Genomic DNA, 27,529 nt, shown 5'->3' on the forward strand with positions numbered 1-27,529 from the left:
AAGATCACATAAAGGATTGATTTATTGCAGAAAATCATTCTTCATATTTTAAAATATTCTAAAATTACGCTCTATTATTCTAACCGATTTGTCATAGTAGTGTATATTATAGACAAATAAACTTTGTCTTATACTAAAAGGTCTTTACCCATCAAGAAAAGTGAAGTGGACATTAATAGTGACAAATATAGCGTCAAGAAAAGTGATTACTGTAATTTATGATTTGAAACCTTTTCTATCTTTGTCCATCTCCCTAGTATTTGTACGAGGAGACTAAAGTCTTCTAGTCCTTCCAGAGTAGACATGCAGGGTACTAAAATGCAAGCTTAAAATTATAGACTTAAAAAGTAAGTCAACAGCAACTGTTTGGTCCTTCCTACCAAGTGGTTGAATGAAGTGGACAAGTCATTTAGCAGACTCACTGTCATGGGCATGAAAGAATAATGAATTGTGGTCCACCAATGTAGAAATGAGTGAGAGTATTCAGATTGGTTAATATTGACGACCTAAATGAGAAGTTAGAAAAACTTTGAGAAAAGTCTAAAACAGTGTCTCTAGTTTCGAGAGTTTTAACTTTTTTTAGGCGTTGAGGGTCTGAAAATTGAATAATCTCCGTATGCTCAAAAACTGTTGGCAGAGAAATTTCATTGCTGCTTCTCTCAAACACATTGAGATTCTTAACTGAAGTAGAAAGGGAGACGAAAGACCAAAACAAAGCAAAACGGACAAGGTCATCTCAAAGTGTTTGGCAGAGTGTAATTTATTTCAACAAAATCCAGTGCCTTGTTCAAGTCATGCTCAGGGCACGGAAGGAACAACAAAATTATATAAAATGAAATAACAAAAGTACCAACTCTCTCTAAATAGAGTCCACCTACAAAAAAACGATTCTAAATTATGACATTCTTAAATAATAGATACAAACACGGAAATTTCTAAAATCAAATAGATGGGTTATCTATTATTTTGTTTCTGTTGATTAAATCATTTCCGTTTAGTATTGGATTTTTCCTCTAAATATATCATGAGTGTTAGATAATTTACAGTGTTAAAAAGGCTAGACTATTATCCTTTCAATTAACTCAATTCATTTTAGGAAGAACTTAAATCCAAACCCTTTCATGCTAAATTCACACTTTATACATGTGTTAGACACTTATGTCCTTAGCTTTTAAACATCAAATCAAAACTTTTTTATAGTAATATCTTTTCTAAAGAAAAATATTCACACCCTAATCGTTATTGTGACTTTTATATAGAAATTCCTATTTTTTTAACATATCTTTTATATAGAAAACAACTTCTTATGCTACAGGGACGAGGGGAAAGACCAATGATATGACAACAGGTGATTATCACTTCTCGTGTAAGAAACTTGTGAAAATTTGTTCATTAGCTTGCCAAGTTACTTTTCAGGTCATGCTACTGATTTAAATCTTAATCGTGATCAACAGAAGCAAAATTCACACGAGGGGATTTCAGGAATGATCAGTTACACATGCAAAAATCATCATTTCCTTGGAATCAAATCTTTGCTATGGTTTAGCTACAGTTCTTCTACAGGTCGGTATCTATTTTTTTTTTGGTAAGAAAAAGTTTTGATAGGTTCGACTCCGATCACCACCACGGGTCAAGGCAGGCCTCCTGAACCATAGTTCATTTACCGAGATACTTACAGATCACCCACCAGCACAACTCTCACATCGGTAGCGGAATTCGAACACATAATCTTTTGTGAGAAAGTGACCCGTTATTGCCAACTGGTCCAACTTGCGTTGGCATGGTATCTACTGCTGCTGCTAAAGCATGTATCTTGCTAGAAATGTCATGCAAATTCACAAGGCTTGACGGGTTCTCCCACTGCACAAGTTCTTTAATAGCCTTCTCAATCTCTCTGGTCTCCCTTACAAGGCCGCTCATGCAGAAACCAATACAGCTCAAAATCAATGCAATGCGGCTCTTGAGCTCCTTCTCACCTTTATCAGCGTGAATAGCCTCAAGAAATTCGTTGCAATGCTGAAGATAATAGGTTAGAGTTTTCTCAATGGTCACTTCTTCTTCTGAACCTGGTAATTTCATCATAGAAGGGATTTTTGGTGATTTACCCGATTCAAGATCAAGGGAAATGTTTTTCCTTTTCATCTCTTTGTCCAATAACACGAGTGATTTTACCAGACTGACCTCCTCAAAACACTTTATTGAAGAGTCAACTATTTCCTTGAAAATCTTGAGATCAGCATTTATCTTGCTCATACTTTCCTTCCACAAATTGGTGTCCATTCTTCCTGATTCTTGATGGAGAAATTGAATTGCATGAGTGATGAAATGTAGGAACTCCACCATCTCTGACAAGGACACGGAGAGCTTACTGTAACAAGCACTGTAAAAAGGCAAAAACCAAAAATTGGGTTCCACCTCAGCTTCACCAATGAATTTTCCTAGTTCATTCACTTGGAGTTTAAGCTTTTTCAGGCTTTCCTCCAAGTTGGCCTCGCTGGCAGTGAGACTAATCGCACCAATAGAATTTCGCATCACTTCAAAATTCTTGGAGAGCTGAACTTTCGCTAGAGCAAAAGCTCTTGTGGGCTGTAAAACAAGTTCTACCACGATTGAACAAGATATTCCAATGAAAGTTTCTGTGATTCTTGCTATTGCAAATTCACTTGGGGGACCAAAATCTTTCCTTCCTAATAATAGTACTGCCCCTATAACTGCTGAAATTCCTCCCGCCTGGCCATACATATGGCTGCGCCGTAAAAAGCTACAGAAAATGAACCATGGAAGAAGGGATAGAAGCTGTATTGGAACATATTTTCCAAAAATAAAGCAACCGAATACGCCATAAACCATTCCTAATACTGTCCCCTGAGCCTTAACATTTGCAACTTTAAATGCTGGTTCTCTGGCTGATGCAAGGCTTATGGCAACTGGCAATCCCGCCCAAAATCCGTTTTCCTTGCTGTATAATGATCCAAAGAACACAGCTAGGCCTAATGAAAGTGAGCATTTGAAAGCTGGCATAAGCCTGCTTTTGTTGATGTTGATGGATAAGCTTCTCCATATCTTTATGAAGAACCATTTCTCCTGTTTTCCTGGATCAGTTGATCCTTCTTTGATAGAACTGATTGCTGAGGTGGTAGCTAGTTTTGCTTGTAGCAGCTTCAAGCAAAAAAGGAAGAAAATAGAGGGTAATTGTCTATGGTTTGTTGGGACGGTTCGAAGAGTTTGGAGGGACTCAGCAATGTTTTCTGCATTTGCTTCGGGGACAGTAAGGGGCATGCTTTTAATATGACGCGAAATAAGCTCCTCAATTCCTGCTAGATCATATTTGCGCTCTGGAAATGGTACGGAACCATTGGACAAAGCAATTTCCATCCCTCTTAAAGGTGTCTCAATTTCTTGCAATATCTGTCCTGGATTCGTGCAGTAAGGTTTCAAAAATTTGACTGGAACCCTTCCCCATAGCATACTTTCCTGTTTCACAGGGGAAAGAAAAAAAAATCATCGTAAATAGTTAGTGCCTATGGTCCAATGCCTATAATAGAAGTTGTAGCCCCATTAGGGTAAGGATACAGCTTTTCAAGTGAGCTTACCTGCTTGGATTTGATGCTCCTAAGTAATTTGGTTCCCGTGCGAGCCAAGGACTTGGATTGCAAAATCAGTGCTTGTGCTGATGTTTCGTCTTGTGCAGAGAACGCCTTCATAAGGACCCCTACCCTCTCCGAAGCATTCTTAGTGTAAAGCTTGAATTTCTTCTTTACCTGTCTTCCCAAAAATAAATAAATAAATAAAAAAGGAATAATTCTCGTTATGGAGCACGTGCTTGAAGTACGGTTCAATATATTTTTGACATCACATGAGACAAGAATGGTATATCCTCCGTCACCTAAACTAATAGAATATTCGGTGGACCGTATTTATAAACTCACTTATAAATCATGTGATAAATACTTTGACAGCTTGAATACGTGTATTTTCTTACGTCATTATGCATTACCTATTTATTTCTTACAGCATCTTGTATTATTAGGTCTTTTTTATTATGGACCCGATGTATGAATACATCAAGCGACAGATACGTGAGTCCTACATTCACATGTGAGAGTCTGTATATTTGTGTCTTGACATACTCATGAACCCGGTCTATAACTGACCTTCTCATGGTCTACAAGCAATCTTGTCTATTCGAGAATTTCCACTAAACTATACAGTATTATACAACGATATGAGACGCTATAATAAGAATACGGTCGGATATGCTTCCCAAAACAAAAAAAATAAAGAGAGTACATTCGGGTAATAATGTTTACAGAATTTCAGGAAATTACCTCGTAACATGCCAAGCTTGGGTAAGGAAGCAACGAGGCCAAAACACAAGCCACGGCTCCAATAGCCGTACTGGCTAAGACGTGGATGGGGTGCAAAATAGGGTCAGTTTTGGGACCATTGATGAAAGCTAATACGTAGACAACAACAATCTGGCCGAGTGCTATACGCTTTGATATCAGGTGGCTGTTTTCAGGCAGCACCACCACAAATGCGCTAAGCGCCACCGCAACGGGGGTGGTGCAAATGGTTAGCTGGGCTGGCCCCATTAACCATAAGCTAAGGATGGCAGGACAGACACCAAAGACGGAAGCGTACAAGGCATGCCCACAGCCACGGAAGGTGTCCTCCACTGTGGCATCTGTGACAAGAAGAATTGCTGTCACGTAGGAGAAAGCGGGAAATGCTATTTGATGCTTAAATGAAGGCAGGTCAAAGAGGGTGATGCAACCAATAATTGTGCAAGCTAAGGCTGTTCGGAAGGCTGAAGCTATGCATGATCTCCATGCTGCTCCAGCATGATCCGATTGAAATCGTAGGATTGACATTATTATTAACTTTTGAGGAATAGGAGTATGCAGTTCTTGTTTATTCTGCTCCTCAAGTTCTCCTGATTGGCAAATGCAGAAGAATGGAAGAGAATTCAATTCAGACGAGAGGGTAGATACATTGTGGGGAGGGTACATGGAGGTTCTCTCTTTTGTAGGGGAAGCAATGGATCGCTTGAGTAGCTTTGTGGACACTGGACTGGGACCCTCCAGGCGGCTGGGTCACTAGTCGATTTTGCAAATGTAAGAATTTTTCTAATTGGATTGAATTAGTATCGTACCTAGGACGGTAATTGATGAAAATTGAACTATCAAATAGGTAAATTGGTATTCTGCCATGCATGTATTGTATGGTATAGTGTGGTTCATAATCATCCTAGTGATGCTGATGCAGTAATATCACTCCTGTTATCGTGTAATTTTACAAAATCCAACAATATTTGTAAGCAATCATTATTGACTATTCCAACCAAACATTTACGTCTTGTGCGCTAATGTAAGAATTTTCTCCTACAAAAAAAAAAAATTTCTTGATGCAGGAAAGATGAACGTCTGCCTATTACCAAATAAATTCTAGATGCCAATAAAATATAGGACAAATTCCACTTTACCCCTTTGTGGTTTGGAGTTTTTTTACATAACTCCTCTATAGTTTCAAAAGCTATACATAACCTTTTCATGGTTTGGATTAAAGTGTCAATGTAACGGGAATGATCATTCGTAACGGAGTCACCTAAAATGTCAAAAATACCCTTATGTAAAGTTGAAAATTATTTATTAACCAAGGGGGGTTATGTGTATATTTTGAAAATCATAAAGGGGTTATATGGTAAAGTATTAAATCATAAGGGAGTCATATGGTAAAATATAAAAATCAAACGGGATTAGTGTGTCATGTATTTATAAGAATAATTTCGACATTTTTAGAAGTTCCGTGACCAATGATAATTTCCGTCACTTTGACACTTTAATCCAAACCATGAGGGGGTTATGTATAGTTTTTGAAATCATAAGGGAATTATGTAAAAAATATTAAATCACAGGGGGTAAAATATAATTTACCCTAAAATATACGTAATTCTCCGTTAATAACTGACATCGATCGGAACGTAAATTGTAAATCTTATGTTCCATGGCGGGCGGGCTCACAGGCTATCTTCGTCTGGCTTGAGACTCTACATCTACAAGTTGGGTTGTGTCAATAGGAACAACGACAAGAAAAAGGACACATAGGTCAAATTTGGCAAACGTTATCCGCTAATTACCTCTCTCACACGTACAACACACTCACTTGAACCATTCCTGTACGTCCTACTAGAGGTGACAAATTAATCAACTTAACTAAATTTATTCATACCCGTTCACGAATAGATGAGTATGGGTATCTTAAATTTTTATATATGGGTATAAATGGGTTACCTAATAATACCCATACCCATCAAATTGGTATTATTGGATAATCCATCAAATCCAATTAACCCAATTAGAATTCTCTTCCCCCCAAGTCTCTTCGTTTCTCCCACCCTTTTTTTTTTCAAATTTTTTATTTTGTCATGATGTTAACTACTTTTGTTTCATTATTATTATTATTATTATTTATTGGTTTTATCTTATTATTTTATTTTCTCTTAGTTTGTTAACTTGCTCATTTTTCAGCATTACCAATTTATGGTAAATTTTAGCCTATTTTCTTATCTTTCTAAAATGAAATTTTAAATTTATATATGAAAAAAATATTAGGGGTTCAAAATTTTTGGATTAAGTTTTTATATTAATTTTTATAGTACTTAGTTCAAATTTTTATATTCTTATTATTCAATTATTAAATAATAGGTAATTTTGTGACATAGAGTATAAATGAAAAAAAATTGATAATTAGACTTATTGAACATTATAAGTAAATATTTAAAACTAATGATGGGTACAAAGAGCGGTATAAATTGATAACTTAGTTTGCAAAAATGAATTTAAATGAGCTTACCAAAAGTTAAAATAAATGGGTTATAAATGGATAATTGGGTTACCCAATTCATTTTTTGACTTACCCATTTATACCCATTTAATTAAATGGGTATAAATGGGTTGACTCACTTATACCCATTACCCATTTTATCCAACCCAAATCCGCCACCCATTTTGACACCGCTACGTACTACCCAGACAGCAGAAAGATTTGTCGTCAAAATAGAACAAATAATTCAACAAATCCAAAGTCTGCCCGACGATATGAACGTGCTCCTAAGAGCTGAATGTTCATCATGCATGTGACCACATTAATTTAAGTGTAAGTGAGAGAGTTTGCACTTAGAACTTCTCACACAGACTTCCTATCTCTTAGCCTGTCAATGGGGCTATTTGAGTCGGATTTTAACAAACCCAGACTCATTTCGTATAGTTAGTACCACTCTCAGATTTTGGGTTATAAGTTTCGGATTAATAAATGTGAAATTTATAATTGACTCACAAAAATTTGGCTGTGAGTTTAATTTGGGTTTAGTTTAAACTTACTTACTGCTCATTAATTTTCTCAATATAAGTATTATAACTATTAAGTTCTAAAACTAATTTAATATCCACAGGACCATAGCATTAAAACTATATACAAACCAGTAACAGATAACAACTCATTAAAAAGTATATAATCAAGAATTTTTCAATAATAATAAAATATCCAATTAATTCAAAGTACATGAAAAATAGTAATAAAACGTGAACAACAGTAAATACATCTTCAAAGGTCCTCAATTTACTCATACTAAGATTTGTGTTTCTGAATCTATAGACGTAATTTTGTATAGTTAATATTTCTTATATATATTAATATATTTTGACACATAATGTATAAAGTATTATTATTATATATTTATATCAAGTTATAATTTTATCGGGTCAATATCTGATTTAAACCTAATAAGGCCCAAGTTAGGTTCATATTTAATTCGAGCTTAATATTTAGATCCAAACACATCTATCTTAACGAAAGATTAGGTTCATTGGACTTTTTCTCGAGCCTAGTAGGCCAAGCTCAACTTATTTCAATTTCATTGACAATCCTATCTCTCCTGAACCACTCAACCCATCCCTCCCCCACCACATTAAGTTATTCCATCAACTTGAAGCAAAAATCCAAAACAAGCCATCAAAGAAACGTAGGAATAGATATATTAGAAGTCTGCAAATTGGCATTGAGTTTATGAGTGCTGATGTGTACATTGATGACTCCATAATGACATGACATCGATACGTCATAATTGGCCGTATTGTCTGATTTACTTTTCGTCCCAAGAAGGAACACCTTCTGGTCATCCACATTGAGCATTGGTTCTGCTAGTGTGCCCAATATGCAAGGCCAGAAAATTAAATTGCTTCTGCCTTTAATTGACCCCGCTATTAGTTTTTGATTTTTTAGGTAAAACAAATTAATTTCTTGAAAAAGCAAAATTATGAGTAAAGACATGACCATATACAAGTAGATTACCACATCGACTTCCACCAAAAGGGATTTGTATGAGAAAGTAATGGGTTTTGGTGGATGAATTTCTCTGTGAATTTCTCCTTCTGAAGTTTGCCATTTTCTTGAGACAGAAATGAACGATGAGAATGTGTATTCTATCTCATTCCTTAGGGCATAGATTTCAAGCCTGTCAAAGAACTGGACATGATGTTCTGTTCTTCTTAGGAAACAGTAGAAAGCTTCCCGTACGAGGCTTTGTTTGTCAATCTGGCACTCAGTAGCCATGAACTCTTAGTTTTTGTTGTTCCTTGCATGCCCTGAGTATGACTTGAAGGAGGAACTGGATTTTGTTGAAGTAAATTACACTCTGACAAATACTTTGGGATGACATTGTCCGTTTTGCTTTGTTTTGGTCTGTCGCCTCCCTTTCTACTTCAGCTAAGAATCTCAATGTGTTTGGGAGAGGCAACAAAGAAATTTTTCTATCGAAAAATTTTGAGCATCGGGAGATTATTCAATTTTCAGACCCTCACAATTTCTATATTCGTAATTCGTGGGCCACAATTTATTATTCTTTCATGTCTATGACAATCTGTCTGCTAAATGACTTGTCCACTTCACTCAACTACTTTCCAGGAAGGACCAAACAGTTGCTATTGACGGACTTTTTAAGTCTATAATTTTAAGTCAACTACTCTCACAATTTCTGCATTCCATGGTTCCAAGAGTTCAGCACTCCAAGCGGGTCATCGTATATCTGATTCTTGAATTCAAGCAGATCAAGTCGATCAGTCTCATTTCGAAACAGTTTTGCAGCTGAAGCATGGTTTACTGAAAAGCTCATGGCAACTAAGAGTAGGAGAAAATTCTTTACTGATGTTGATGAACGAAATCCATCCCCACATGGTATTCGGGCTTTCAATGAGCTGTGAAGGCAAAGGTGGATTAATTGGCTACAAACTGATGATTGAATGATAAACGTTTCTTTGGATTGGGAACATGTTTGAGCTGTTACAGATTCTTGTAGTTTTGCAGCTTTTGCTTATATAGCCCAAACAATTGGAACTAATGGGACTTGATTTTCTTGGTATATTATTGAGGAAAGTGAGATAAACTTCGTTGTCAGAGCTTAATACAGAAATTGTACAACCCAAAAAAGATAGGAGATAAATTTCATAGAAATCATGTATATAGAGAGGTAATTTACACACAAAAGAGTATGTGTGGGAGGAAAAAAATAATACCTACAACAATATATTAAATATGCATCATAATAACAAGACTATCAAATTTTCCTCCTTAACTAATAATAACAATAAGACTCCCTATTTGTAGACTAGATGATTTAGTAAATAAGTCTTACAATCATAAAAAATCTTCTAATAAAATACTAATTTCTTAATAATAAAACTACGATAACTTGACTTAAATAGAGTTACTAAGACCTTAACTTGAAAAAACTATTAAATAATAATGTAGAAATTTTTATTTTTCAACCTTGATTTAATATGCCAACCGAAATGGTCAGTAAGCTTCCACCAGCTTACAGTTTACGCATATCGACCACGACCCAAGTATTGGTACCAATGCTTTTCAAACAGTGAAAGCTGGGATTAAAAAGTGATAGCTCAGTAATGAAGAAATTATACGATCCATGACAATCAGCTTATAAAGGAGACCAGAGACGAAATAGGTTTATGAATATCTAATCTATCTATTGTGATCTTTTGCATTATGGGAAGGCACAATTGGAAGTTAAATTCCTAATGTTTTGCATTATGTATCATTCATTTGACTAATTAATTTTCACCTCAGCTTCATTAACAAAAAGTCATAATCAAAGCAGGAGTTATCTTCATCCAATCAATCATTGATAGTTCATTAAGCCAGTTTAAAGTTTTTCTTACCATGTCAAAAAAGATGTATTGTGCAATGTCTTAAATCTTAATGACTATGGGCCTGCTTGCTGATAGGGCATTATTTGATAGTAATTTTATTACTCATTTCCCCTGTTATACCTATCAAATATTGTGTTAATTGCCGATATCTACTTATAATTTGGTATTTGGGTCTAATTCCAGGAATGGAGCAGAAAACTACCAAAAAGAAAGGGAACAAGAGACAATTGGGCTAAGGGCCCACCTTGTGTACTTCATTGGCTCAAGTCCTACGGGAGAGAGTATTAGTAATCTCCTTTGGCTTTTAAGAGGGACATCAGCGAGGACCACGAAGAAGCAAAGGCTTTTCTTCAATTGGGCTTTTGAGAGAAACACACGAGGAGAAGCTTTTTCCTTGTAATCTTTTGCTTGCTTCCCAATTGCGGTGGGACCAGAGACTAGATAGCTTTAGTCAACTTCCTTTTGTTTCTCTATAAGTAGAGAACGGACAGAAGCAAGCGGCCAATTTTAGTTTTTAGTTCAGTTTTTAGTTTTCTTTCTTTTTCTGACTGGCCTCTGACACACGCCAGGTGTTTGACAATATTCCCCAACGGGGAAACATCTTTTATTCCTTGCTTTCTAGTAAATGCAATGCCGTTGCAATCATTTAATTCGTGAGGTGATTTAATTATGCGGCGTGGCTAAACCTTCAATCTAGTCAAGGGTCAACTCGACGGCGCAATCCCGAAATTCTGTGAGATCTAATTAGTTTTCACGCGTTCCTCAATTTATTAATATTTGTATGATGTCTGCTTGAATTCTCATGGGATTTATTTATTAATTGAATGTCAAGGGCCCGATGTTCAATGTGATTTATTAATCTCGTGCCAATTTAGTCAATTAAATCCGTAATTGTTTGATTGATTAATATTAGTGGTAACTGGTATGTTTACACATCAGGGGAGCGTGCAATCTAATTTAAATAACCCTCGTAGCGTGTTATTGATTAGGGCTATGTTTTTCTAGTTGTTAATGCAATTGGGAAATTAATTCCTATGGTCGTACCTAGGAGTATTTTCTGATTAGGGGTAATCAACGGTCGTACCTTGGTTATCAATAAATTAAGGAAAAATTGGTCGTTAGACTTCGTCAACGACTATAACTAGCCTATTAATACATTAAGTGAACCTCCCTTGCATCAATGATCGGATAATTGGACTATGCCTGAATAGTTGTATCCTTGGCTAGAATTTATATATTCTTGATTTAATTCCCTTTTTTTTATATTCGTGCTAGTTAATTATTTGTTCCAGTGAATTATTTAATTGTTTTTTTAGTTTAACTCCGATAAAATCCCCCTCATTCCAATTGGAATTTTAAAAGAAACAAATATCCCCAGTCCCTGTGGATTCGACCCTACTTATCACTGTCTACAGAAGTTGTATTTTGTTTGAGTAGGTATTTATTATTGCACAGGTTCGGCACCTGTCAATTTTTGGCGCCGTTGCCGGGGACTGGCATTAATTATTTGTTCCTTTTTAAATCTAATTTGTTTTTGCTTTCTTTCTTTCTTTCTGGTATTTTTTTAGTTTATGCCTCGTTCTTCTCGTACAGGCGACTTAATTTTTGACCCTGAAGTAGAGAAGACTGCACGTCAAACTAGGAAAGAGACTAGACAGCTCAGAGAGGAGCAGTCCAGTGGTGCATCTCAAGGACTGGATCCGGAGGTGGAATCGTTAAATCTGCATAGTGATCACTCGAGTGATTCGGACCAGGAGGAAGTCACCATGGCAAATGCACGAACAATACGGGAGTTGGCCGCTCCAAACTTGACCCAACAACCTCTCTGCATAACTTTCCCTCGCCTTAGTGAGAATGCAGCTTTTGAATTAAAACCTGGTCCAATACATTTGTTGCCTACTTTTCATGGTCTGTCAGGTGAGGAACCCCACAAACACATGCAGGAATTTGATGTGGTGTGTTCGAGTATGAAGCCTTCGGGAGTAACTGATGAACAAATTAAGTTAAAGGCCTTCCCTTTTTCTCTCAAGGATTCGGCAAAAGACTGGTTATACTGTCTACCTGCAGGCATTATCACCACGTGGCCAGAGATGCAGAAAAAATTTTTTGAAAAATATTTCCCTGCGTCCAGAGCTGCTAGTTTGCGAAAGGAAATATGTGACATCAAACAATTTCACGGGGAATCCTTGTATGAATATTGGGAGAGGTTCACCAGGCTGCGCACCCGATGCCCTCAATACCAAATAAGTGATCAACTGCTGATTTAGTACTTCTACGAGGGGCTACTGATAAACGATAGAAATATCATTGATGCAGCAAGTGGAGGTGCACTGGTGAATAAAACTACCCAAGAGGCTTGGGAACTAATCGAGCGAATGGCAGAGAACTGCCAGCAGTTTGGTACAAGAGAGGATGTTCCTACGAGAAAGGTCAACGAGGTAAGCTCATCTTCCATTCAACAGCAGTTATCTGAATTAACCTCATTTGTTCGACAGATAGCTGTAGGAAATGTACAGCAGGCCAAGGTGTGTGGGATTTGTACGAACAGTGGTCATACCACCGACTCGTGCCCACAGTTACAAGAGGAGGGAATTGAGCAAGCAAACATGGCTGGTAACATGCCCATGCCACGTAGACAGTATGACCCCTATTCCAACTCATACAATCCGGGTTGGAGGGATCATCCAAATCTGAGCTATGGGGGAAATAAGCAACAAAATTTCACCCCCAATAGACAACAGGGCTTCCAGCAACAATATCAAACAAAGAATCAACCCTCCTCTAACCCAGGTATGTCCTTAGAAGACATGGTTAAAATCATAGCCTCTAACACTATGAAATTTCAGCAGGACACTGAGGCCAGCAGTCAAGAGACGAAGGCGCGTATGCAAAACTTGGAAAATCAGATGAGTCAATTGGCCTCAATTGTCAACCGACTGGACTCCTAGGGAAAGGGAAAACTGCCATCCCAACCTGAGGTGAATCCCAAGAATGTAAGTGCAATGACCCTCAGGAGTGGGAAAGAGGTTGAAGGACCAGCACCAGTAGCTCCGAAGGACAAGAATGAGGACCGCATTGAGAAGGAGCTTGAGGAAGAAGGAACGCCCGGCATAAATAAAAAGGTAATACGTACCCCAGTGGTTCCAGTTAAGCCTAACCCACCACCTTTTCCTAGCAGGTTGGAAAGGCTTAAAAAGCATAACAAGAAAAAGGAAATTCTGGAGATGTTTAGAAAGGTGGAGATAAATATCCCCTTACTTGACGCAATTAAGCAAGTACCCCGGTATGCCAAATTCTTGAAGGACCTATGCATCAATAGGAAGAAATTGAGGGGAGATGAAAGGATAATTGTGGGAGAGAACGTATCCGCAGTGCTTCAAAGAAAACTTCCGCCCAAGTGTGGAGAGCTAGGTATGTTCACTATCCCTTGTAAAATCGGGAACACTAGCATTAGGAATGCCATGTTAGACCTAGGAGCCTCTATAAATGTGATGCCCAAGGCTATTTATGCTTCTCTAAATTTGGGTCCCTTAAAGGAAACTGGCATTATAATTCAATTGGCTGATAGGACTAATGCTTATCCCGATGGGGTGATAGAAGATGTGTTAGTGCAAGTGAACAATTTAGTGTTCCCCGCTGATTTTTATATTCTTGATATGGGTAATGAACGTTCTCCAAATCCATCACCAATTTTGTTGGGGAGGCCCTTCTTGAGCACGGCTCGTACAAAAATTGATGTTAGTGAGGGCACCCTAACGATGGAATTTGATGGAGAAATAGTTCATTTTAATATATTTGAGGCCATGAGATATCCTTGTCATTCTAATGCTATTTTCGCTATGAGTGTAATCGACCCTTTGGTGCAAGAAGTGTTTGAAATTAATAGCAGGGATGAATTGGAGACAGCAATCACCAAACATTTGGATCTGGAAGCAACTTGTGAAATGGAGTTAGATGTCAGTTTGCAAAGAATGGTTGGAGCCTTGCAATCACTAGGCCAAAGTTCTCTAAGGTATGATGTCGCTCCTATATTGGTGCCTGAACCACACCTAAAGCTATTACCCTCTATCGTGCAGGCACCTGAAGTGGAGTTAAAACCTCTGCCCGAGCATCTAAAGTATGCCTATCTAGGTGAAAAATGGACGTTACCAGTGATAATCTCATCCAAATTATCACCCAGGGAGGAGGATAAGCTGCTACGGGTTCTAAGGGAGCATAAGGAAGCTATAGGTTGGACAATTGCGGACATAAAGGGTATAAGCCCGTCCGTGTGCATGCATCGAATTCGCCTGGAAGAGGATGCTAGGCCGATAAGACAACCACAAAGGAGATTGAACCCCATCATGATGGAAGTGGTCAAGAAAGAGGTAATCAACCTTCTGGACGTGGGAATCATTTTTTCTATCTCAGATAGCCCGTGGGTGAGTCCAGTCCAAGTGGTGCCAAAGAAAGCAGGGGTAACTGTGGAAGAAAATCATGAAGGGGACCTCGTTCCAGTTCGAAAGCCTACGGGTTGGCGCCAGTGCATCGATTACCGCAAATTGAACGCGGTGACCAAGAAGGATCATTTTCCTCTTCCATTCGTCGATCAAATAATTGAAAGGTTAGCTTGTCGTGCCTATTATTGTTTTTTAGATGGTTTCTCTGGTTATTTTTAGATAGCAATTGCACCAGAGGATCAAGAGAAAACAACTTTCACTTGCCCCTTTGGCACTTTTGCCTATCGAATGATGCCATTTGGATTGTGCAATGCCCCTGCAACATTTCAGAGGTGCATGATTAGCATTTTTTCTGAGTATGTGGAGAGAATAATTGAGGTATTCATGGATGACTTCAGTGTCTATGGTGATAGTTTTGACGATTGCTTAGATAACCTGACATTGATTTTAAAAAGATGCATTGAGACTAACCCAGTGCTCAATTGGGAAAAATGACACTTCATGGTTGAGCACGGGATAGTTCTAGGACATGTAGTGTCGTCTAGAGGAATTGAGGTTGATAAAGCTAAAATAGATGTGATATCTGCTTTACCTTACCCCGTAACTGTACGGGAAGTTCGTTCTTTTCTAGGACATGCAGGTTTCTATCGCAGATTTATCAAGCATTTCTCAAAGATCGGGGCACCACTTTTCAGGCTTTTGCAAAAGGATGTCAATTTTGAATTCAACGAGGAGTGCAAAGAAGCGTTCGAGAAGTTGAAAAAACTACTCACTTCTTCACCTGTCATCCAACCCCCTGATTGGAATCTCCCATTCAAAGTTATGTGTGATGCCAGCGACCACTCCGTGGGAGCAGTTTTGGGACAGAGAGTGGAGAAAGCGGCGCACGCAATATATTACGCCTCTAGAGCTTTAAATGGCGCTCAACTCAATTACTCCACTACGGAGAAAGAACTCTTAGCTGTTATTTTTGCTTTAGAAAAGTTTAGACCTTATTTGCTAGGTGCTAAAGTAATTATGTATTCTGACCATGCAGCTTTGAGGTATCTACTGACCAAGAAGGACGCTAAACCCCGTTTGATAAGATGGATATTGCTCCTGCAGGAATTTGACTTGAAAATCAGAGATAAAAAAGGAGCAGAGAATCTAGTAGCTGACCACCTAAGTCGAATACTGGTAGCGGAGGAGGAATTACCATTAAGGGAGTCTTTTCCTGAAGAACATTTACTTTCTATTAATTCATCCCCTCCTTGGTTTGCAGCTATTGTGAATTATTTGGTTACTGACAAATTGCCCGCAGGTTGGCCCAAGGCGAAAAGGGACAAACTAAAAAGCGATGCAAAGTACTATGTCTGGAATGATCCCTATCTTTGGAAACAAGGTGCTGACCAAATAATGAGGCGATGTGTAAGTGAAAGTGAATTCCAATCTATATTGACTTTCTGTCACTCTTTTGCATGTGGGGGTCATTTTGGACCTAAACGGACTGCTAGAAAAGTGTTGGAAAGTGGATTTTATTGGCCTACCTTATTTAAGGATGCCTACTTGTTTTGTAAAACATGTGATAAATGTCAGAGGGTAGGCAATTTATCCCGAAAGGATCAACTGCCACAGGTGCCCATGCTTTTCATTGAGATTTTTGATACTTTGGGTATAGATTTCATGGGTCCCTTTCCTAATTCTAGTGGATTTTTATATATTTTACTAGCAGTGGATTATGTCTCTAAGTGGGTGGAAGCAAAAGCCACCCGCACTAATGATTCAAAGGTGGTAGCAGGTTTCATAAAGTATAACATTTTCGTGCGATTTGGAATGCCACGGGCAGTTGTGAGTGATAGGGGGACGCATTTTTGCAACAAGACAATTGCTGCTTTGTTCAGGAAATATGGTGTACTTCATAAGGTTTCCACTTCCTACCATCCACAGACCAATGGCCAGGCTGAAGTCTCGAATAGGGAAATAAAATCTATTTTTGGAAAATATGGTCCGCCCTGATAGGAAAGACTGGAGTTCAAGGTTGGAAGATGCTTTGTGGGCATACAGGACCGCTTACAAGACACCTATAGGGATGTCTCCCTATAGGTTGGTATTTGGTAAGCCTTGCCATCTTCCAGTGGAGTTCGAGCATAAAGCATTTTGGGCGGTTAAGCAATGCAATAAGGATATTGAGGAGGGCGGAATTCAAAGGAAGTTACAGTTACAGGAGTTGGAGGAGATTCGCAATGAAGCCTATGAGAATGCGGTAATTTATAAGGAGAAAAATAAGATTTTTCATGACCAACAGATCTCTAGGAAGACATTCGTTTGTGGGCAAAAAGTTCTACTGTATCACTCCAAATTGAAGTTATTTCCAGGTAAATTACGTTCTCGTTGGATTGGCCCTTTTGTTATGACTAATGTCTTTCATTATGGTGCAGTAGAGATCCAAAGTTTGAAAAAAGAGAAGAAATTTGTAGTGAATGGTCACCGTCTCATGCCATATTATGAAGGTTTCCCAATTGAGCGAGTGGAGATGATGCACTTAGAGGACTCGATTTGCTTAGTTTAAGCAAAGTTTTGGACAACGTCTAGCCAAAGACGTTAAAGAAAGGCGCTTTTGGGAGGCAACCCAATTGTTAATTTTGTTGTTTTAGTGCTTAATTATTCAATTATGTCGTTTCTCACGTGGGTACTAGTCACTCTTGATGTTTTTTAACTCTGATCAGGATAGGTAATCTTGGCGTGCCCACGCAAGGAGGGCACGCGTTAAGCGTCTCAGTCCAAGTCCCATGGTCAGAGGACGTTTGTAAAACATGGCGTGCCCGCACCGTGTTAGTAAATTCTCAACATCTCGCGACGCCGGCAGAAAATAGAATCTTGGCGTGCCCACGCGAGGAGGGCACGCGTTAAAGTGCGTAAGGTGACTCTCTGAGTCAGTGGATGTTTTCTAATCTGGGCGTGCCCACGCCATGTTTGACGACCCAAAAGCAAAGGAAAAAATTGTTATTTATTTATTTTTATTATTATTATTTCAAAAAAAAAAATATATATATGGCAGAGCATAGCGCGGCCTTTCTTTTTTTCTTTTTTTTTTTTCTTTTTCTTCCTTTCCTTTTTCCTTCTTCTCTTCTTTTCTTTCTTTCCTTTCTTTCTTTCTTCCTTTTCCCCGCTACCCCTGTCCCCTTTCCCTTCTATTCCTTCATCCGCCGCTTACTGCGCCACAACCTCACCCACGCAGCAACGTTCCTCCTTTTCATCACCCACGGGCGCCAGTACCAGCACCAAGTCGCGCCCCACCTGCACGCTGCCCAGCCACTCCCATCAACCGCACGCTGCCAGCCCTCGCGCGCAGCCCTCTCCCCTGCGAGCCCGTTGCGCCATCTCCACTTGCGCTTCCTCCCACAGCCCACGCCGCGCACCGCTTCCTCCCACAGCCCACGACTACCGCCGTGCAGTCAACCTCAGCCGCCACCAGCTCTGCGACCTCGTGCTCCACCAGCGGCTGACCACCAGACGCGCCGCCCCCACCTCGCTTCTTTCTCTCTTCCGCGGCCATCATTAGCTTTGCCTCACCTCACGCCAACCTCCATTGCCGCTGCTGTCCAGCTCCACCACAGCCCCGCGCGCCATCTTCTCCTCCTCGCAGACAGCCGCGCGTCACCACCTGTCCAAATTGACAGGTGGAGGTATTGTACACCCTTCTCCTATTAGCATTAATTCCTGGAATTTGTGGTTGGATAGAAGGAGGTGTTGATTTGGGTACTTTCTAAGGTAATTTTAGACAGTTTTGGGTTTCATTGACTGCTAGGGATTTTTGTGGAGCTATCTATTTTATCTACTTCAACTGCTGTTGCTGGAATTGCTAGCTCTTTGGGTTAATTGCTGATTTTAGTAACCTGTTTTGGGTTCTTGACTGTCCATTTAGGGACAGTGACGCCGGTTTTAGGTCCACGTGTGTCTGATTCATGTATTTGGTGTCCAATTGTGGGTGAATTACTGCGATTGCTGGTTAAATTTGGGGGCGCCCGCGACGCTTATATTTGCTTATTGGGGGCGCCCGTGACGCTTATCATTGCTACTCGGTTGGGTATACTGGACTTGCTTGGGAATTTTTTTTCTAGCTCTTGGATTCCTGTATTGTGCTTTCTATTGTGTTGGTTTGCCTGTTGGTCACCATGGTGAGGCCTCGATCTTCTTCTAAGTCTAGGACACCTAGGCAATCACAGCCTTCACCACCCCCACCCACTATTCCCGCCTCTGACCCCTCGCACAAACCTTCCTCCTCTGGGAGGAGAGCTCGCCTTGGTTGACAGAGGGGCGTCCATATTTCTGACCCTGCACATTTTGGGGGAAATCTGCACTTCACAAGGGCCGCCGACAAGCAGCGTTATGCTGTTTGTTATGAGCGGCAGATCACTCCCTGCCGATATCTGGACGCCGCCACCTTGGGCCTTCTAAATATTAGCGACCCCTTCCACCATTTGATCAATGGCATTGGGTGGCGCCCATATTCCCGTATTGTTGATCTCCCGGCCTTTGTTGAGTTGGTTAGGGAGTTCTATGCCACTTTTGAGTTCACCATTACTACCGGTTATTCTGCGTCTACCCCCGATGTCATTCGCTTTCGATTGATGGGTCAGGAGTTCCACCAGTCAATTACTAATTTTAATTTAGCTTTTGGCTTTATTGATCCGGCCTATGCCGCCTCTCGGGAGTATGCCGAGAGTGCGTGCGACTACATAGAGCTTTCTTCTCTCGTTATCGCAGTATGTGGGAGGCGTTGTCCGTCGACCCTGCCCCTTATGATCCTCGCCAGTCCAAGAGCTCTTACATCAAGGACCCGGCTTCTCGCTACATCCAGCGCTTCCTAGCGTATAGTTTCTCGGGTAGGCGAGATAGCTCGGGTATATTGTCCAAGCCAGAGTTCTTTTTCATATGATGCATGCATAATAATATTAAGGTTAATTTGGGGTGCTGGCTCGCTTCTCAATTTAAGTCTGTTTTGATAAAAAAGAAGCGCCCCTTGATTCTTGGGTCGTATATCACCCATTTGGCTGTTAACTTGCAGTTGCTTGATCTCTCTAACCATGATTTACATGTTGTTTGTCAAATGGAGGCCTTGGACATCCCGTGCTTGGAGCGAATGGGTTTAGTACGGGAGGGTGACAACGGGTGGGAGATTGTTCCCCCGGGACCGATTAGACCTCCTCATCGTTCATCCTTTGCCAGTACCTCCACGGCGGGCGGTGACCCCGGTCCTTCTTCTTTCGCTCCCCCCCTCCCGGCCCTACGGCCGAGGAATGGCACCATCTCCGAAACACGATCGAGCGGCTTGAGACGCGGCAGAAACACATGGATGTTAACATTCACAATATGGCGCAGAATCTAGAGGCATTTATGCAGCAAGCCGGGTTCCCTCCTCAGATTCCGCCTAACCCTCCCATGTTCTGACGACTCTGGGGAAGTACCGTTGTCCTTCTCTTTACTTTTGTTGCTGGTTTATCACATTGAGGGCAATGTGTCCTATAAGTGTAGGGGGGTCTCTGTTTGAGTGATAGCATTCCCTGATTGGTTCTTTTTCCTTTGCTCTTAGTTTGATGGTTATCTCATTTTCGTTTATCTTCTCTTACTTTCTCTAGTGGTCAGTTCTAATTTGGATACCAAGTTGGATGTTGGTTTTTGTCTCTAATTCTGATATTACCGAGTTTTAGTAAAAACATGGTATCAAGCTAAATGGGGTTAAATCAGGAATATCTCTCTGGTGAATATCAGCAAGTGCTTGACTTTTCTAATTTTTGGTTAACTTTTCTAGACATAGGGAATGATTGTTGGCATTGTTCATGAGAATTGGTCCGGTTATTAATTTTAGTTCTCCATATTTGAAAATTTGGGGCTGACTGCTGTTATTTTTTGTGTTGTTTTTAGTTATTGTGCTATATGGTTATAAATAAGAGGTGACTGTACTCCACTAGTTGTTACTACTGAGTAACCGGGGATTTTCACCTAAAGTGTCGATTCTCGCGTCAAAAAGTAGTAGTTACTATGAGTGCGTGGTCCCGTAGCGATTGGAGCGGAGTAACCGGGCTCCTCCATCTGTCAAATGTTGGAGTTCGCGTCAAAAGGCTCTAATGGTTAGAGACTAAGCCTTTTCAATAAAAAAAAAAACTAAAGAAAAAACAGGGAGAGGGAAAGAAATAAATAAAAAAATGTGTCCAATGTGAAAGGAGTCAGCTACCGATTTATGGGCTAATGTTGAGATTTTAGTTAATAATTGGACCAGTCGCTGATGAATGTGAGTAATCATCCTTTCTCCCTAGATTAGTTTGCTTTAAATTGGAAGAGTCGGTGGTTAGGAAGCTAACCGGGGCGATCTTTCTGTGATCTTGACCTGTGATGCTTGATATCTATTTCCTTGAGTATTGTGGCAGTACGGTAAGTGGAGAATAGCCATTGTCCAATTTTGGTGTCCAATTCCGGTTCTCATGCTTGAGGGCAAGCATGATTCAGGTGTGGGGGGAATTGCTAGGGCATTATTTGATAGTAATTTTATTACTCATTTCCCCTGTTATACCTATCAAATATTGTGCTAATTGCCGATATCTACTTATATTTGGTACTTGGGTCTAATTCCAGGAATGGAGCAGAAAACTACCAAAAAGAAAGGGAACAAAAGACATTTGGGCTAAGGGCCCACCTTGTGTACTTCATTGGCTCAAGTCCTACGGGAGAGAGCACTAGTAATCTCCTTTGGCTTTTAAGAGGGACATCTGCGGGGACCACGAAGGAGCAAAAGGCTTTTCTTCAATTGAGTTTTTGACAGAAACACACGAGGAGTTGCTTGTTTCCTAATTTTGGTGGGACCGCAGACTAGGCAGCTTGAGTCAATTTCCTTTTTGCTTCTCTATAAGTAGAGAACGGACAGAAGCAGTCGAGTAGGCAGTTTTTTAGCTTTTAGTTCAGTTTTTAGTTTTCTTTCTTTTCTCTCTGACTGGCCTCTGACACACGCCAGGTGTTTGACAATATTCTCCAATGGGAAAACATCTTTTATTCCTTGCTTTCTAGTAAAAAGGCAATGCCGTTGCAATCATTTAATTCGTGTGGTGATTTAATTATGCGACGTGGCTAAATCTTCAATCTAGTCAAGGGTCAACTCGATGGTGCAGTCCCGGAAATCTGTGAGATCTAATTAGTTTTCACGCGTTCCTCAATTTATTAATATTTGCACGTTGCCTGCTTGAATTTTCTTGGGATTATTTTATTAATTGGATGTCAAGGGCCCGATGTTCAATGTGATTTATTAATCTCGTGCCAATTTAGTCAATTAAATCGGTAATTGTTTGATTGATTAATATTAGTGGCAACTGGTGTGTTTACACATTAGGGGAACGTGCAATCTAATTTAAATAACCCTCGTAACGTGTTATTGATTAGGGTTAGGTTTTTCAGTTATTAATGCAATTGGAAATTTAATTCCTACGGTCGTACCTAGGAGTATTTTCTGGTTAGGGGTGATCAATGGTCGTACCTTGGTTATCAATAATTTAAGGAAAAATTGGTTGTTAGAGTTCATCGGCGACTATAACTAGCCTATTAATAAATTAAGTGAACCTCTCTTACATCAATGATCGGATAATTGGACTGTGCCTGAGTAGTTGTATCCTTGGCTAGAATTTTTATATATTCTTGATTTAATTCCTTTTCGTATTCGTGCTAGTTAATCATTTGTTCCAGTGAATTTTTTAATTATTTTTAGTTTAACTCCGATAAAATCCCCCCTTATTCCAATTGAAATTTTAAAGGAAACAAATATCCCCAATCCCTGTGGATTCGACCATGCTTATCACTATCTACAGAAGTATATTTTACTTGAGCAGGTATTTATTATTGCACAGGTTCGGCACCTGTCAGGTACTAGACTCAAGAATTTGGATGAACAACTCAGGAAACTTGAGACTAGGGTTCAGACTCAAGTCGATTCCCTGCAAGCGGAGATATAGGAAGCTCAAATGCATGTAGATACCAGAATGGAGGAGCTCGATAAGAAGATTGATGCATTAATGGCGGGAATGGAGACGAAGTTGACTTCATTTCTTCAAGCTCTCAACAGAGACTGAGCAGCTGCAATGGGAGAGTCCCCTCCACAAGAGAAGACTCCACTGTTGTCAAATCCGCATGTCAGATGCAGGGAATGGGGTGATCAGTCAGCAACAAGCAAGGAGCATAAGGTTACATTTCCAAATCTTCCCAAAGTAGAACTTCCTTTCTTTGAAGGGGACAGATCTCAGGAGTGGATCAGGGAATGTGAGAAATATTTTCTGGTTCATCAACTTTCCGAAGACCAGAAATAGGAAGTAGCGGAGATGTATCTAGTAGGGAAAGCAGAGATATGGTTTCAAGGGATCAAGAGGAGCAAGGGGAGAACCTCTTGGGAAGGATTCTGTGAACTATTGACCAGGAGATTTGGAGATAGAGGAAGGAGGGATGAGGTGGAAGAATTCAACAAACTTCACCAAACCACCACTGTCAAGGACTACTAGGAGAAATTTGAAGAACTGAGTTCCTTGATATTGATAAGGGATCCTCATCTCTCTGAATCTTATTTTGTTTCCAATTTCATCAGTGGTATCAAAGAGGAAATCAAACCTATGGTTAAGATGTTAAAGCCTACTACCTTAATAGAGGCTTTCGAGATTGCAGAGTGGCAGGAGCAATCACTGGCATTGAATAGGAGGTACACCAGAAACACTAGAAACTGGGAGCCTGGGGAAAATTCGAAGTCCTCTAGTGTTTCTTCAGTAACTAACACAGGAGGAAAAACTTCAGAAGTTGTTGGCCAAAGAAAGGTGAATTCTGAGAACACAAACCAGGAAAGTAGGAAGATTTCCCCCCAAGAGATCTTGAGCAGAAAGAACAATCATTTGTGTTTCAAATGTGGGGAGAGGTTTAGCCCGGTCATCAGTGCAAATACGAGCACTTGAATTTCATTCTAGAAGGAGATGAAGAACCTGAATTTCTTGATGCAATTGGAGAGCATGATGAGTATACTAGTCACCTGGGGCAATCAGTAGATGTATCCTTACATGCATTAACAACCTCTATCAAGAGAAAAACTCTAAGGCTGCAAGGGGTATTAGAGGGGCAAACTGTATCTATTCTGGTGGATACTGGGAGCATTAATAGTTTTTTGAATGCTATACTACTGAAGACAATGGAATTAAGGACATCTAAGATGACACCCCTAAGAGCCACCATTGCTGATGGAACCACCATTTCCAGTGAACTGTTTTGTCCAAGTATAACATGGAGCATCCAGGGGTATAACTTTAGTTTTCCCTTGGTGATCATGGAACTGGGAACGTGGGATATGATACTTGGGGTAGATTGGATGGTGCAGTACAACCCCATCACCTTTGACTTCAAGCAGTTGTTGGTCAGATTATCAGAAGAAGGAGGGGCGATGGTGTTGGAAGGTGCAGCTGAGCAACCCTCAATGAAGCTGATCAGAGGGAAGGCAGTGAAGAAGTTCATGCAATAGAAACACAGAACCTTGACATCAATCTGCTCAGCATCTGAGAATAGTAACTCAGGTGGGGTAAGTCCACTCCCTAGTGAAATCTCTGAATTATTACATGAGTTCTCTGATGTGTTTGTTGAACCTATACAATTACCACCAGAAAGAGCACATGACCATACCATACCCTTGAAACCAGGGGCTCAACCTTTTAAACTCAGACCCTATAGGTATCCACACTCCCAGAAAATAGAAATTGAAAATCAAGTGTCAAGCATGCTTCAAACTAGGATCATTAAGCCTAGTACTAGCCCATTTTCTTCTCCTGTCCTAGTAGTAAAAAAAAAGGAAGGTACCTAGCATTTCTATGTAGATTATAGGTATCTAAATGACCTCACCATTAAAGATAGATACCCTATACCCAATATTGAAGAGCTCTTAGATGAACTATTTGGCTCCAAGTTTTTCAGCAAAATTGACCTCAGATCAGGGTCAAAGCTTGTGACATCCATAAAACAACATTTCAAACTCACCAAGGCCACTATGAATTCCTAGTTATGCCTTTTGACTTAACTAATGCCCCTGCCTCTTTCCAAGCCCTCATGAATGAGATCTTCCAGCCTTATCTTAGAAAATTTATCCTTGTCTTCTTTGATGACATACTTGTCTATAGCCCAGACTTGCAGTACTATGCAAACCATCTGAGAACAGTGTTAAAAATTCTGAGATCTCACCAATTGTATGCAAAGATGTCCAAGTTCATGTTTGCTCAGTTGAGAGTGGAATACTTGGGCCATGTCATATCCTACAATGGGGTTGAAATGGATACTGCTAAGGTGGAGTGCATTAGAGCCTGGCCAGTACCTAAAACTGTTAAAGCTTTGAGAGGTTTTTTGGGCCTTACAGGGCATTACAAGAGGTTTGTACAAGGATATGGGCAAATCTGCAAGCCTTTGACTGAATTGTTGAGGAAGGATTCTTTTTCTTGGAATGAAGAAGCAGCTAAAGCCTTTCAGTATCTGAAGGATATCATGAGCACTACTCCTGTGCTAAGAATGCCAGACTTTTCTAAACCTTTTGTGGTGGAGACTGATGCTTGTAGCAAAGGCATAGGTGCTGTGTTGATGCAGGAGGGACAACCCATAGCCTATCTCAGCAAGGCCCTAAGTCCTAAGAACTTGGGACTATCCATATATGAAAAGGACTTATTAGCAGTTGTGATGGCAGTGACAAAATGGAAACACTACTTGCTGGGGTACCATTTTATCATAAGAACTGATCACCAGAGTCTAAGGTTTTTACTAGAACAAAAGCTGAATACTCCACTGCAGCATAAGTGCTTGACAAAGCTCTTAGGCTTGGATTATGAAATCCAATACAAAAAGGGAGCTGAAAACAAAGCTGCTGATGCTCTGTCCAGAAAAGGGTTCCAAGAGGAGGATTCTGCAGGAGTAGCCTGTGCCATCACTTGCATAAGACCCCAATGGTTGGTAGATGTCTCTGAGAGTTATGAAGATGACTCATTATGTCAAGAGAAAATTGCTCAACTGCTGATAAACCCTACTTTTGTTGCTGATTATGAGTATGCAGATGGGATCCTACGGTTCAGAAGAAAGATTTATGTTGGAAATCATGGTAATCTGAGACACCAAATCATTCAATAGTAACATTCTTCCGCAGTAGGAGGCCATTCTGGCCAGTTGGGGTGTCCAAAAAGGCTAGCTGCAGTTTTCTACTGGCCCCAGATGAGGAAGGATGTAGCTAAATTTGTCAAACACTATAATGTCTGTGAGAGGAATAAACATGAGAATGTTCCTTACCCTGGTTTATTGTAGCCTTTGCCCATGCCTAACCAAGCATGGTCTCAGATTGGGATGGATTTCATTGAAAGTTTGCCTATCTCTGAAGGTTCTGACACTATACTGGTGGTTGTAGACAGGTTGACAAAATTTTCCCATTTCGTCCCCCTTAAACATCCCTTCTCAGCAGTGGAAGTTGCCAAACTGTTCTTAACACACATTTTCAGGCTTCATAGGCTACCAGACGTTATAGTCTCAGATAGGGACAAGCTTTTTACCAGTCTTTTTTTGCAAGAGCTGTTTAGACTGGTTGGGACTCAGTTAAATCTCAGCTCAGCTTACCATCCAGAAACAGATGGTCAGAGTGAGTGTGTCAATCAGTGTGTGGAAACATACTTGAGGTGTATGACTGGTGATCGACCTCAGAAGTGGAAGTCATGGCTGTCTTTGGCCGAATGGTGGTATAACACTAACTACCACACTAGCCTTAAAATGACCCCATTTGAGGCTCTTTATGGTTATAAACCTAATCAGCTACCATTGGGGTACATTTCTGACACTATTGTTCCTGCAACCAGTGATCTTGTCCGGGATAGATAGACTGTGTTACAGATTCTTCCCCAAAACCTGGCTCAAGCGCAGCAGTGAATGAAGTATTTTGCAGATAAGAAAAGGAGTGAAAGAGTTTTGGAAGTTGGCGACATGGTTTATCTGAAACTTCAACCTTACCGCCAACAGTCAGTAGAAGTGAGGCGTTCCTTGAAACTTGCTTCTAATTATTATGGTCCTTTCCCTGTCATTGCTCGAGTTGGAGAAGTAGCTTATAGACTGGAGTTGCCTCAGGGTTCCAGGATTCATCCAGTGTTCCACATTTCTATGTTCAAGAAGAAGTTAGGAGGTTCTCAGGTGGTCATGCCTGCATTACCATTAGTGGGTCCTGATGACCATATTCAAATTGCTCTAGAAATGGTACTCAAGAAGAGGGCCATAATGCGAAATCATCAACCTGTATCACAAGTTCTAATCAAACGGATTAATCTTGGATTCAAAGAAGCCACTTGAGAGGATCTCGATTTCATCAAGCACCAATTTCCAGGATTCCATCCTTAAGGACAAGGATACTCTGAAGGAGAGGGAATTGTCAGAAATCATGAGTAATGCGACGTAGTTTTGGGGCGAGTTCAGAGTCTTTGCAAAAATGGTGCCGTTGCACTAAAAGCTAGTTAGGAATCTGTTACAATTTGTTTCAGTCAGTTGCAAGAATTAGTTGGTTAGTTACTAATGAAGTGTAAATAATTCTATAAATAGCAAAAGGAAAAGAAATGCGGGAGATAAGAATTCATAATCAGTTTTTTCAATAAAATTTCTTCCTATTTCTCTCTCAGCTCATGAACATTTCCCTCTTCCCCCTTTTCTTCCGAAATTATCAGGTTGATTCCTGACAGCCTGCTGTCTAAACTCCGAAGTCCAAAGTACATTTTGCAAGTCAATGCCAATATTTCATGATGACATTTTTCTTATTTTTCCAAACTCGAAAGGTTAAATTGGTTATCCTTTCTTTGCTCCATTCTTTTG

General features: G+C 40.0%; 3 protein-coding genes across 3 annotated transcripts; 2 read left to right on the forward strand and 1 right to left on the reverse strand.

Annotated features, from left to right (window-relative positions):
• Positions 1–1,455: 1,455 nt before the first annotated feature.
• On the reverse strand, positions 1,456–4,601 carry LOC113772131. The gene is made up of 3 exons (XM_027316688.1): positions 4,329–4,601; positions 3,594–3,761; positions 1,456–3,474 (listed from the first exon to the last, which is right to left on the reverse strand). Exons 1-3 carry the CDS (start codon positions 4,593–4,595, stop codon positions 1,699–1,701), a joined length of 2,211 nt encoding a protein of 736 aa, XP_027172489.1. The 5' UTR covers positions 4,596–4,601; the 3' UTR covers positions 1,456–1,698.
• A 7,391-nt stretch (positions 4,602–11,992) lies between these two features.
• Positions 11,993–13,174, forward strand: LOC113771530. The gene is made up of 2 exons (XM_027316106.1): positions 11,993–12,432; positions 12,526–13,174. Exons 1-2 carry the CDS (start codon positions 11,993–11,995, stop codon positions 13,172–13,174), a joined length of 1,089 nt encoding a protein of 362 aa, XP_027171907.1.
• A 54-nt stretch (positions 13,175–13,228) lies between these two features.
• LOC113771531 lies at positions 13,229–15,160 on the forward strand. Its single transcript, XM_027316107.1, has 2 exons — positions 13,229–14,776; positions 14,885–15,160. Exons 1-2 carry the CDS (start codon positions 13,229–13,231, stop codon positions 15,158–15,160), a joined length of 1,824 nt encoding a protein of 607 aa, XP_027171908.1.
• The last annotated feature ends 12,369 nt before the right edge of the window (positions 15,161–27,529 follow it).

Source organism: Coffea eugenioides, chromosome 5 (assembly GCF_003713205.1).
Source record: "Coffea eugenioides isolate CCC68of chromosome 5, Ceug_1.0, whole genome shotgun sequence".
Classification (NCBI taxonomy): domain Eukaryota; kingdom Viridiplantae; phylum Streptophyta; class Magnoliopsida; order Gentianales; family Rubiaceae; genus Coffea; species Coffea eugenioides.

Bases quoted from the DNA above. Each gene is read 5' to 3' on its own strand.
- LOC113772131 (XM_027316688.1), bottom strand. From the start codon at position 4,595: ATGGGGCCAGCCCAGCTAACCATTTGCACCACCCCCGTTGCGGTGGCG. The intron at 3,762-4,328 runs GTAATTTCCTGA...TTGGGAAGACAG, and splicing joins CAAGCTTGGCATGTTACGAG to GTAAAGAAGAAATTCAAGCT. The intron at 3,475-3,593 runs GTAAGCTCACTT...CCTGTGAAACAG, and splicing joins GGAGCATCAAATCCAAGCAG to GAAAGTATGCTATGGGGAAG.
- LOC113771531 (XM_027316107.1), top strand. From the start codon at position 13,229: ATGACCCTCAGGAGTGGGAAAGAGGTTGAAGGACCAGCACCAGTAGCT. The intron at 14,777-14,884 runs GTGACCAAGAAG...GGTTATTTTTAG, and splicing joins ATTACCGCAAATTGAACGCG to ATAGCAATTGCACCAGAGGA.
- LOC113771530 (XM_027316106.1), top strand. From the start codon at position 11,993: ATGGCAAATGCACGAACAATACGGGAGTTGGCCGCTCCAAACTTGACC. The intron at 12,433-12,525 runs GTTCACCAGGCT...GATAAACGATAG, and splicing joins TTGTATGAATATTGGGAGAG to AAATATCATTGATGCAGCAA.